The sequence below is a fragment of the Numida meleagris genome, chromosome 2 (assembly GCF_002078875.1).
Source record: "Numida meleagris isolate 19003 breed g44 Domestic line chromosome 2, NumMel1.0, whole genome shotgun sequence".
Lineage (NCBI taxonomy): Eukaryota > Metazoa > Chordata > Aves > Galliformes > Numididae > Numida > Numida meleagris.
The window spans coordinates 146,361,637-146,375,174 of NC_034410.1; the positions used below are offsets into that span (position 1 = coordinate 146,361,637).

At 43.2% G+C, this 13,538-nt stretch overlaps 1 protein-coding gene across 1 annotated transcript; it reads left to right on the forward strand.

The window, feature by feature from the left end:
* Positions 20-8,151, forward strand: LOC110394569 (ly6/PLAUR domain-containing protein 2-like). The gene is made up of 4 exons (XM_021388521.1): positions 20-700; positions 2,101-2,292; positions 5,636-5,755; positions 6,714-8,151. The coding sequence occupies exons 2-4, from the start codon at positions 2,241-2,243 to the stop codon at positions 6,923-6,925; spliced, it is 384 nt and encodes a 127-aa protein (XP_021244196.1). The 5' UTR covers positions 20-700; positions 2,101-2,240; the 3' UTR covers positions 6,926-8,151.

Here is a 13,538-nt window from a genome sequence, read left to right on the forward strand (position 1 = left end):
TCTCCTCTCCTCTCCTCTCCTCTCCTCTCCTCTCCTATTTTTTCAGTGCTGTTTCACCTGAGGGTGCTAGTTATCTTCAGATCAACTAATACTTGTTGGTCATCCCTTTCCTTGATATTTTTACTAGCAGACTCCCAACATTTCTCTCTCTGAAATTTGTGTCCTGCATAGTCTCCAGAATTTTTAACAGCTCCAGCTCAAATAGTTTCCTGATGTTCTGCTGTATGACCAGATCTCAAACCCTGTGAAGCCCTTAGACAAAGCTGAGTAATTTTGCACTGGCCTAAGGCAAACAATCCTACCATGCTGATGCATCCCATCTCTGGACACTGCAGTGATGGTCAACCTCTACCAAGCTGGACAGACTCATTTAATCTCCCTTTTACGTCACTATTCCTTTAACCATGCTGATTTATTCCAAGGCTCAGTATGCAATGCCTTTCAAGCATGTTTCACCAATGCACACACAGTCTGTCAAGAAGACTCTTAGAATTTTGAATACCAGACCATTCACCCCACTGTGCTTACCTACTGAGGAACGATTACTTTGAATGCCTACAGTATTGGATCTTTTCCAGTTTCCTGAATGTTAATTAAGATCTTGTTCAAATGTGCCTTACACTGCCCAGCTACAAGACTGGATCTAGATTTAACCAGGTGCAGTGTCTTTCACTGAGCAGAATCTTTTCTACATAATCAAGTAAGTATGTTTGCAACGGTGTTGGTATTTTTGTTATTGTAGTTATGTACCTGGTCTCTGATGGCACCACAAGATAAAATAGAGATAAATGATGGTTTTCACTCTTAACAACTGGTAAGCGAGCATTAAGGTACACATCCTTCCCTCCCTTTCCTATGGCACAACACTTATTCTGCTGACACAGCTTGATCAGATTTGTGTTATCCATGACTGTGGAAATGTTCATTAGCAATGCTTCTCAAGTTACTGTGAACACTTGGAGAAGCAGCAATTCTTCCCCCTGCCCCTCAAAAATCCAAACACTCACAAACTGAAAAAGAAATATGGAATGATGGGAATACCTATGTGCACCACCACAGTGGTCCTATGGCCGTGAAATCAACCTGTGCACTCATTTTGTCTCCCATTCCTGAAGTCTCTGAGTGCTTCACAGTGAATTACAAACTTTTACACTGTGACTTGTTCAGCTCTTTTATGGGGAATTACATAATGCTGTAGTTTTCCACCCTGGATTGCAAGAAAATCAACAAAAAGAGCATTTTTTCCCACAGAATGCAAAAATGTTATTGGCTCATGAAAAGGCAGCAGCAAAGCATTTCTCCCTAACCACAAACTTTTTAAGCCCTTTCCATAGATATTGTATAAGACTTGGAAAAATTATCTTCAAAAAGCTTGTCTTGAAATGCATTAAAGGAAAATGTTCCATCCAGGAAGGGATAGGAAGTGGGAATATTGATCCATTTCTCCATGTTCCATTTATTTCTCGTTTTCAGAATAAAATTTGCTAAGTAGTTGATATCTTTGGCTTTGCTCGCTGTTCTGCCAGCATAGCTCAGGACCTGAAATAATATGATGTATCCAAACCCCAGACTTGGAGGCTCCATCTAATGCGCTCTCTTCCACTGCCTTTCAGTACCTCCCATGCCCATTAACTAAGAACTATGGCTCAATTCATAACTAAGCCCCTGGGAGACAGAAACTGAGTTGTTTTTTCACAGTATTTGGGAAAAGAGACATGCTTTGTGCAAATCCAACCACGCCGGATTCCTGCTCACCAGCCCAGGGAGCAGTAGGCATGAAAACGTGGCACAAATTTTGGGGATGCTGAGCCAACACATGTGGAAGCCCAACCTGCTGCCACTTGCATCTTGCCTAATGTTGCCCAACTCAACATGCATGACACAATCCGGCTCTCGGCTCTCAGAGCCAGACTTGAAGGAACAAACATACCTTATCGCATTCCCTATCCAAGCACCTTTGCAGTGCAGGCTGTTTTTCCTTTTCCATGGGATCAGCCTCGGGTCATAAACCTGAAGAGGAGATGAGGTATGGTAGGAGTCTGCTCATCGTGATGATGTCACCTTCTCCAGGAACTCATTCCTCTGCAAATCCCAATCCAGGCTGGAGCTGGGCTTCCCCCCTGTTAAACTCAGGGGAATCCGCCCACAGGATCAAGAGGAGGTGGAGGATGGAAAGAGATATAAAGCTACCCAGAAGCAGCTCAACTTTACTGCCCTAGTTGCACGGATCTACTCTCAGCATGAAGATACCTCTGGTGGTGCTGCTGCTCAGCCTGGCATGCGTAGAGCTGGGTAAGACTGCTGCATTCTTGACACTGTGGGGACCCTCCAGGAAATGCCTGGGAGGGGAGGGGAAAGGTGGCAATGCAGAAAGACCTGGTAGGTGGGATATAATGATGCTTTTATGTATCTAAGAATATCAACAGAGAGGGGAAAAAGGGCATTCATTCTTGGTGGGGAGAGCTGTGATGCCTCTCATAGAGAGCAGAGAGCAGACCTATGAGTGATCTTATGTCTCCCATTCCCATTCACAATGCATCCCAGAGTGGAGGTAATTGAGATTCGTCTTTGTAAGGCTAAGGGGTGAATGACACAAGGTACAGGGCAGAACAAATGTGAGCAAGGTCTTCAGGCTTCAGGATAGATATGGGTGAGAGTATGACAATTAACTCCAGGAACTTTGTGAAGGTTAATGAAACCAACAGATTCAGGTCTTTACAATGATTTCTAGAGATTAGGGGATAGGTAGAGATAGGAAATTCCTCTGAGGTCTGTTTGGATATGGATTCTGCTGGATCAGAGTCTTGGCCAAGCTGGTCGTGGGGTCCAGTTATTGTTGTGCTCTCTCTCCCTCTCTGTTTGTGATCTACTGCAGGTATCTCCTTGGCTTCTTATATGGGTCATTCTTAGGGTGACACAAACTTTGTGGCTTTTATCGTCTATCCCATGGTCAGAAATCCTTAGGCTCCCTTAATGGGACTCTGAGAGATCTCAAAGCAGCCTGGGTAGGAGTTGAACATTCTCAATTGGAGGCGTTTCTACATAGAGATAATTCAAAGGGCTGCAAGTGAAAGATGGCTGAAAGGCATACACTTTGCAAACCTGTGCACAGAAGTGTTGAGTCTTGTCCTAAAGCTGCACTGTATTTTTTTATTCCTTTTATCCTTATTCTTCCTTCCCTATATCTCTGAAGCAAACCCAAATCTGGTTGAACATTTCATTTCCTTACATGCCCTGGGTTGAACACACCATAGAGCTGAATCAAGAAAGATGCAGTTACTTTATACAGTTACTGAAATTTATTACATTTTGGTACATGTGTTTTTTTTTTTTTTCATTTTGCTCGGTTTCTCCTTTCAAGACACTTCACAGGCAGTGTATTATGTTTCTACTTCCCTCCAGTCTTGTTTTCGGTTTAATGGCATTGTCGAGGTGCTGACAGGGCAGGTTTTCAGCCACTGGTCTTGAAGAAATTTACAGGAATAGAGTGGCATCAACGCCCTTTGCTTTATAGTTGAGGCTGAGGCAGATATGGCTTTTCTGGGACAATGCAGTGAGAGGCAGCTGGGTTAGACAGCACTTGCAGTTCAGGAATATGCCTGTAGCAAGTGGATCTATTTGACTTGTGTCTACGGTTGATTACTTTTCTGTATTTCAAGTGCTGTACTGGTTTAATCAAGGAAATGTTCATTAAGTTTTAAGATTTACACAGGTATTGAGATATAACAAGTCTTGATCCACAAGAGGTGATGGAGAAATAGGTGTTTGTTACCTTAGAATATATGAATCTACATTTTGAACATTCTTGTATGTGGCCCAAGATAGATTACTTACCTTCCAGATCTTTAAAATAAAGGGGTAGAAAGTGCCTTTGGGCAGTGATGGACAATGGTTATTTGCCCTGGGTCAGGACACAGCACTGTCCTCAGTGTTCACTTTGTTTCTTCTGCTCTGGTCCTGACAATTTTGAACTTTCCACTTACTTCTTCTACAATCTTCCCACAAAACAAGTGTCCCCACCTAGATTAACTGAAATAATGAGGAGCAGAGGGATGATGTTTTTCTCATTTAAACCTGCTCTTAACTGGATGTTAAAATGTGGTACAGTACTGTTCGCCCACCAAAATGGGGAGGTTTGGAAATCAGCTCAACCCAAATGTCACAGACCAGTTCCTCAGATGATCTGAACTGGTACTGCTCCACCCATACAGACATACACAAGCTGGTCCTACACACCCAAAAGCATCCTTGTGCTTGCAAGTTTGAAAATTCTCTGATTTTTCTCCCATGTTAATATATCAAAAATATGCATTAGAAAAATAAAATCTCTTCTGAATGATCTTGTGGATCATTCTGAAGTGATCTACAAAAATCCTCAAACTGGGTAAACTCAAACTAAAAATTTCTTTCTACCTTTGCAAAGAGGATAGAGAAAACTGCATCATGAAGGGTCTGTTGCACAGCTGAATTTTTCAGAAGTTGTGCTAAAAGAAATAGATGTCCTGAAAATCCGTTTTGTCATTGGGTGTTCAAACAACTGCATCCAAAAATATTTATCCTTATCGCATAGTCCTAGGAGTTTCTCTCTAACAGCAGAAATAGTGGCAAGAAAACATCATCTTTCTGCAATTTTATCAATAGATGGCAGTGGATACATTTGGGTGGTTCATCAGCTGCTGCATTGCTGCAAGATGCATAGCACAGAAAACATCAAGCTGGGCTGTTTTCTGTTGTAAAGTCACACCAGCATGACTCTGAAAAATATGCACACTCAGTATATTTTGGATTTGGATGGGCAGGTCTAGTAGTGAGACTTTTGAGCAACTGCTGTGATCAAGGCTTGTGTATATAAAGGTGTCCCTGTGTCAACAACCACAGCTTTGTAGCATCATCTCTTTTAAAAAAGCAGCGGCAGCCCCTGATGAAAGTGTTTTTAGGCTACCTTCAACCCTTAGGATCTCTGGTACAGCTCTGAAATTTAAATTCTGCTCTCAGTTAATAAGTTGTGCAGAAAACCCTCTAAATAAGCAGAAAGGAGCCCTGGAAATTCAACTTCAGTGTCTGTTTTCTGTGGATGAAAGAACTACAGATGAATGCTGCTCTAAGCAGAAGGAGCTATTGCACTCTCTGTGTTGCAGCATCTCTCACACAGGATGCACAAGTGTCCTAATTTGGGTCAGATCAGTTCCCTAAATCTAAAACTTGATTCATTTTAAGGAACTGATACTATCTTATTCTTTGAGTCTGTAGAACAACAGCAAACACGTAATACATGTGAACAATCATAGCCATAGATTGATCCCCAAAAAACTGATGGGCCAAAATCCTCCGAGGATTCTATTAAAGCTGCTCAAGCAAGAGATCCCTCTAGAGCTGCTCTTTTCAGGCTTCTGAGCCCAAAAAAGTAGTGATGATGCCCAATTCTCTGCAGTATCAGCCTCATCATTGAATGCTGATGTTTAATCTTTGCCCTTGACATACCCAAGTTTTGCCACTGCTTTCAGCTGTGTGTAGATTCCAGGGTCTCTGTATCTTGGCTGGGGGGATGAAGCAATTACCATAACATATTCCCTACAATAGACTTGCTGTCTTTGCTTCTGTGACCAACTCAGATATGTTCTGTTCCCCTCTGCAGCCCAGTCCTTGCGGTGCTACACATGCAAGGAGCCAACGGACATTTCCATGTGCAGAACTCCCACCGAATGTCCCCCAAGAGCCAAGGTGTGCACAACAACTCTGCACTCTGTAGACTTGGGTAAGTCTCATGGCTTTCTCTCAGTGGTCATAAAATCATAGAATCATTAAGGTTTGAAGAGAACACTAAGATCATCTAGCCTAGTCCTAACCCATCCACACCATGTCCACTAAACCATGTCCCTCAGTGCCACATCTCCGCAACTCTTGAACACCTCCAGGAACAGTAACTCCGCCACCTCCATGGGCAGCCTGTTCCACTACCTCACCACTCCTTCTGGAATAAATTTTTCCTAATATCCACTGCATCCAAAATCCAATATCTTGGAGCAAATTGACTCCTTTGTGATCAAATTATCTCACGAACTTCCTCCATGCTTCCCTCTCCCCAGCTTGGGTTATTCTTAACTTCTCTACAAGAATCCAGGTGGAGTTATCCAGGGTAAGAAGGAGAAAAGTCCATTGAACTCAGAGCTTCATAGTGAAGCACACAGGACTCATCCCACTTTGCTCTGTTTTACCTTTCCTACCCCTATGCATTATGGATCCTGAAATGACAGATGTGTGCAAACATACTGCAGAAGCACAGGGACTGTCTCCTTGTTTGTAGACACTCTCACCTAGCACCAGTGAGAATAAACAACCTCAGCATGCTAGTGCTACACCAGTCCTTCTTGACATTGCCACTTCCTATGCAAAGCTATTGCAGGAGCAACCCACCTGAACAAAACATGTAGGAACTTCTGTTGCTTGTCTGCACTAGAATAAATTTGGAAGGAGCAGGAAAGAGAGTGGGAGGCAGCATGGAAAACCAGGGGACCTGCTCCTTCAAAGAGCAGTCTGGATTACGGGCACCAGTGGATTAAAGGTTCCCCCTTTATTTGACATTGTTGACCTATAAACACTGTGCCTTCAATTGTCAAAGTCAGTTTTGCTCAAAGCCAGTTGTTTGCACTTCCCTTCACCATTTCTTTCACTCTCTTCTCCTTCTCCTCCCTTCTCCAATGTATCCATTACAGGTTACCCATTTTTTGGGAACATCACCGTCACAAGAAGCTGTGAAGAGGAGTGTGTCACTTATGATGGGATAGGGTCAAACAGGCCAACATCATGCTGCTACACTGACCTCTGCTCTGATGACACCAGGAGCAGCAAGGGGGAGAGAAGCAGCTCTGCAGTGCTGGGTGTGATGGCCATGGTTTTTGGCACACTCCTCCAGTGTGTTCTGTGATGTGATGGGCATCTGTGCTCCAAGCAAAGCATTCTCACTCCTCTCTCTGCCAAGATACCTTGTGAACTTTTAGATGCCTTGGGAAAACTTCTTCACCCATCTTGAGCGCTGTGAATTCAATGGGATTCAAGCCAGGAGTTTGGGCATCCAGACCTAAAATCCTCAAATTTCCAGTTTCCAGCTGTTATAAACAGATGTTCTTCACCTATGGTTGTTTCTGTTCCCCAGAACCCACATCTCACCTTGAAGCTTTCTTCACTGGGGAGCAGAGGTGGATAAAGAGCAGTGGCTCTGAGCAGCAGGAGGGACTGGGCAGTGCCACCAATGCTGGTGCTTGGGAATGACCCCAGCAAGAGCAGGGGCTGTACTCACACTGCACACAACAGATCTCCCCAGCTCTCACACAGTGTCTGTCTGTGACAAGAACCTAATGCAAAACTTCTAAAATACCTGCAACTCTTCATCAGGATCTTGTTTTATTTTATTTTATTTCCACGCTAAGTGCTGTCTCCTGCGTCAGATGGACTCAGCAAAGTGCAGTTTGCAATTGCAGGGAGCTGGCTCTTAATTCTGTCTAGAATAAGTTATGGAATGGGTTCAGAAGGGCTCTACCTTCATGCATGGAGATGGGACATATTTCTGAAAAGCTCAAAAGATGTTCAGGATGAAGAACTTAAGGCTAGTTAAACTGATCAAAAGCAAATCAAGGAGTTTGGATGGACCAAACTCCCATCAGCCCTTTGCCTGAACTCAGGTTGCAGTCAGAGCCCCTGGCTTTCTCCTTCCAGATTTTTCAGACTGTTGTAAACAGTTTCTCCTATTACTCTCTTCCTCATTCCTTCACAGCAGGGATGACAGAAACAGAAAAGTAATGATTATTTCAGGCCTCAGCTCTTGGAAAAGTCAGTGTCTCCACTCAGTGCTGGGGATTTGCTTTGATTCTCCCTTGGAGCAGCTGTAAAATTTGGTTTTGATGCTCTGTCTGCTGTAAAAACAGGAGTGGAAGCAGATCCAAACAAGTTAGGCATGGCCAGTTCATAGGTCTTTTTGGGAGGGGAGAGCTGAGGAATGTGCATTTCTCTCTCATCTTATTCCCTGGTTCATTCAGGGAATGAAAGAGGCAAAAGGCAGCATGGATACATCCCATGAACCATTCTAACACATTCATAATGTTTCTGCCATGTCCTCTGTGGCAAACTCAGTTTTCACTCTATATCCATAACAGACATCTGGAAAAAAAAAAAGCATCTAGGAAAATCTAAGAGTAAGAAGGGGACTTTCTGGATGAGAATCCAGTGAATAAAATTGGATCCTCCAGTTTTCAGCCTGCAGTGTCTTTCTTGTGTGCTCAAAGTGTCTTTGGATAGTTTCCTGCACATCAAGGTCAGGATAAGGAGGGAAGTGCCAGGGAGGGGGAAAGCTACAGAAGGGGACAAGCAGGGCAAGGAAAAAAACACTCCTTGCAAGACCTAGGTTAAAGGCTGGTGGGAGAGGAGGGGAAGGAGGGTAGTAGAAGGATAAAAGACTACAAATGGTTACAGAATGCTTATTTGGGGCATGCACAGGGAGAAGTGGGATTTTTTTTTCCTTGTCTTGCAGGAAACAAGGGGAAAACAGTTGAACTCAGCACTGTAAGGTGAGTAAGCGGCTGGGAACAAGGATGCTGTCGGTGGGAGCAGTGCCTTCCTTGTGCCACTGGTGCTGGTGGTGAGCATCCTGCATCTCACTGCACTGACAATCTCCTGCTACCTGTGATTTTCCTGATAATGTGGCTCTGTTGCCAAAGGATCAAGCATCTAGTGTGAAAAATAGAGCAAAAAGCTCAAAGTACTTATAATACATTCCTATATTAGGCAGGGAGAGAAGTCTTTAGCACAATGTGTTAGAGGTGCAAAATTTTGCAGCAATACTCATCTGTTCATCCTCTGTTAGTCCTAAGCCACAGGACGAACAGCTGGGAGCCCTTGCAAAGTTTAATTCACATCAGATTGCTTCTGTTATTGCTTTTATTTATTCTGTCTGCTTTGTCTCTAGGAGCACCACTGCCCCAGTAAATGCAGGACACTGCCAGGAGATTCAAAGGTATTTGCAGAATTTTGCTTCAGTGGGTCAAGTGGACATACAGAGGTAGAAGTTTAAATATAGGCTGAATAAAATAGATAAGAGAGATAAATGTCTCTAAAGGGACATAAAAAGATGTGCAGCTCCTCGACCCTGAAAGACAAAGCCAGAGCCACTGCTGTAGCCGGAGGATTTTACCTGCCCCTCTGCAGGCTTGTCTCCTTTGATTGTTGGACTAGATGATATTAGTGGTCTTCTCCAACCTTAATAATTCTATGATTCTCAGCAATCACTTTGTGCAGAGACAGAGATATGATCTCTAGACTTGAGGGAATTCCTTGATGCCTAATGCTTTATCTGGACAAGTAATTGCCTTTTCCACCATCTTCCAGCAATTCTGAAAATGTGGGACAGCAACCTTACAGATGTACGATCTTCATCACTCACTTTCAGATCTGGAGGCTAAGTTTTCATCCATTTAGAAATTAAAGAACAAAGCAAAACAGGGAATGACATTTCAGGGAGATGTTTGAATATCCAGTTGTTGAGAGTATTCAAACTGATATACCCAGTTGAGTCTTGCCTCCAGCCAACTGTCAGGGCTATATGTTGTTTGCCTTGGCGGCCTTTCATTGTGGTCTCCATGACTCAAAGGTGGAGTGAGCATTTCAGAGATTTGTTAATCTTATGGAAACACAATGTACACACAGATCTGGCTTGAGCTGAGTCAGCAGAGCAGATCCATAGCAACCTGTGGGTCTTAGTCTCAGAATCATAAGGGAAGGACAGTACAGTCACTGATGTCATCTGGAATTCAGTACAGCCTTTGACACAGTTCTCCACAACATCCTTCTCTCCAAATTGGAAAGATATGGATTTGGTGGGTGAACTGTTGAATGGATGATGAACAGGCTGCAGGATTGAACCCAGAGAGTGTTGGTCAATGGCTCATTGTCTGGATGGAGATCAGTGACAAGTGGTGTCCCACAGGGGTCAGTACTGCGACTGGTGCTCTTCAACATCTTCATCAGTGACATCAACAGTGGGATTGAGTGCAATTTCAGCAAGTTTGCAGATGACACCAAGCTTTGGGGTGTGGTTAACATGCCTGAAGGATGGGATGCCATCCAGAGAGACCTAGATAGGCTGAGCAGTGGGCCCAGGAGAGCCTCACAAGGTTCAACAAAGCTGAGTGCCAAAATCTTGCACCTGGGTCATGGCAACCCCTGCTATTTTACAAGCTGAGGGACAAAAGGATAGAGCAGAGCTCTTCCAAAAAGGATCTGGCGGTACTGGTGGGTGGGAAGCTGGACATGAGCCAACTGTGTGCCCTTGCAGCCCAGAAAGCCAACCGTATCCTGGTCTGCATTCAAAGAATTGTGGCCAGCAGGGTGAGGGAGGTGATCCTGCCCCTCTGCTCTGCTCTGGTGAGACCTCACCTAGGGTACCGTGTCCAGATGTGGAGTCCTCAGTACAGGAGAGATATTCACCTGTTGGAGAATGTCCAGAGGGGGCCACAGAAATGATCCAAGGGATGGAACACCTTGCCTACAAGAACAGGCTGAGAGAGCTGGGACTGTTCAGCTTGAAGAAGAGAAGGCTCTGGGGAAACCTGACAGTGGCCTTTCAGTATCTAAAGGGGAGCTAGAGGAAAGAAGGGGGCAAACTCTTTAGCAGGGTCTGCTGTGATAGGACAAAAGGAAAGAGTTTCAAACTAAAGTAGGGGAGATTTAGATTAAATATGAGGAAAAAGTTTTTTTAGGATAAAGTTGTTGAGGCACTGGAACAGAGTGCCCAGAGATCTGGTGGAAGCCCTGTCCCTGGAGACATTCAGGGTCATGCTGGAGGAGGCTCTGAGGAACCTGATCTAGCTGTAGGTGTCCCTGTTCATTGCAAGCAGTTGGACTAGATAGTTGATCTTTAAGGGTCTATTCTGACTCAAACAATTCTGTGATTCTACTTCCTACCTGAACTGTGTGATATTGGCTAGAAAATGGTATTAACTCCTTGCATTGCTGGAAAAACCACTGAAGAGAACAATTCCAGTATCTTCAGCAAGCTAAAATTTGGACTTGCATTCAGTCCTGCTGCTTTGAATCTCACAAAGGCACCAGTGGTGCTACTCAAACAGTGATTAATGCTTAGAGGGCTGTGGTTTCCAGCAGTGATCATTTGCAGTTCCTTTCCACAAGTCACAGCAGGACACAGTTCACACCATGCATAGATGTGAGAGGTGGTAGTTATCCTGGCATGCCCTGATTGCAGCCTGGCTCAAGCTGCAAGGTGGGAAACACTGTGAGATGCTTTGCTGCTTGATCTCTTTTGGTTTGGTATATTTTTTTCTTCCCAGTGAGGAAAGGAAAGAGAGAAAAATAAACCCATATAGCTCCCATGGAAGGTGCAATAATCTTGTTAAGTCTGAAAGTAAAAGAGAAGAGACAAGGGGAGAAATTATTGCAAAACTCCAAGAAAAGGGGGGGAAAATGGGGATATTTCCACAGTCCAGACGTTTAAAATAGAATAGACCTCTGATGTAATCTAATAGAGAAGGAACTTGTAATTCTTGCTAAAAATACCTATCTAGAACATAAATATACATTGGCACGTAGCTGCAAGGCTTATGGAGTTATCTGCCATAGTCTTATATTTACTGATAGGGATTTAAATGTTTAATACTGCACATTCAAAAGAAAGACACTTCATCTGAAGTAGTTATTAATTATAGAAGGCACTTGGCAGGACTGAAAGAACAGCAGGAGAAATATCATTTTCAATATAATTCCCAAATTATTTCTTATCTAAAATCTATCATGTGCATTTTTTTTCGTCTTTCTTAAAATAGACCAGTTTTTCCATATTAGGCCATGGGTGACTTGAAATGGCTGCCTCTGACACGCCAGCACATCATTTCTTTGTTCAATACAGCCCCAGGTCTACGAATAAGGCAAATCCCACCAAAACAGGGTGAAAGAAAACCTGAAGTGGGTATGTTGAGGAAGTAGAGAGGCAAGCATCGTGGCTGGTATCTCAATTCAGCAAAGTCATTTAGGGTCACTTCAAGTTCATTTATTCAAGAGGAATGGTCTTGAGTACCGCAGAAGGATTGGGCACACAGATGTAGTTGGCAGTGTCTGCCTTCCTCATTTCCCAGGGTTCTAGGCTCAAGTTTTCTATGAGGTTTTAAAAAATAAAAGGATTCAATCATTCTGTGCCCTATCTGAGGCTGGCCTGGACAAGGGAGAATTTGGTCCTAAACTCCTTCCTCAATCAGCCTCTATTATATATGCATGGATAGTATGGGGTGTGACCCATGTCATACATGGGTACCTCCAAACAAGGTACTGCAACAGATCTTCAGTGAGGACTCAGATTTAAGCAAATTCCTCTTGACCATATTGCTGAAATCCTCACAAATCCATGAAATTAAAGGGAATTGAAAGCCCTGGTATATTTAACTCATGGGTCTCACAGCCTCAAAATCACACCCAACCTTCTGAAATGCTCCAGGCTTCTTCTACATCAAGTAGCACCTCCAAAGGCTCCCTTAAGATGATAAGGCTCAACCCCTATTCTTATTTTTTGTTATCATTTATCTCCAGAAAAAAAAATACTCTGAAATATATTCATGTTTATTACTCTGTTGGCAGAAGACATTCCAAACCCTCCCATCCCTGTTGGAAAACACATTTGTAATGAAACCATTCTCTCACTTCTTGTTCTAAGAAGACAGTGTTTCTATGGGCTGAGTTACTCTTTTAGGCTAAAGAAGTCAGCATGTGCTGATCTCCTTTTGAAAGATACACTCTCCAACCACAACAATTTTCATTCATTATGGCTATGTCATCTTCAAGACATAGTTTTCTTGGATCCAAGCTACGTGCAAGATCTCATGAGCTAGAAGTGCTTCACCAAAAAGATCCTTAGAGGATTTGTTGTTTCACCAGTCTCTCAAGGCAAACTTGTTTTGAATAAAGGAGATGAGTGATGTTTGATTTAGGCAGTCTCACAGGGAGTATATTACCGCTTTCTGGAGACAGTTCATGAATCATAATCTGATGGAAAAAACCCAGACAACCGTTTCTTTGTAGTCCCTTGCTGTATTAGTTCTCCTGAATGGGGCAGGGAAAGAGAATGGTATGCTTCAGATGAGAAATGAGGATTCATGCACAAGGTTGAAATTCAGTTTTCAGGACACCTCAGAAAAATCCTTCCAAACTCCTTGGAAAAAGGTTGGCAGGCTTGGGACATTTTTCACATGCAATAAAGTACAATTGCTGCCAGGCTGCTGTTCTAACAAGCTGCAAAGTCTGTGGGAAAGAAATATCAAATGTGTGCAATCAAGCACTAACTTTCTGATAAAGGAATAATTGTTTGTTCACACAAGTGCATCTAGTCCCTATAGAAATATTTATGCCATGAGATAAACATCAATAAAATGTGACTGGATTTCTGTGTTGTTTCTTCTCTTCTCTTCTCTTCTCTTCTCTTCTCTTCTCTTCTCTTCTCTTCTCTTCTCTTCTCTTCTCTTCTCTTCTCTTCTCTTCTCTTCTCT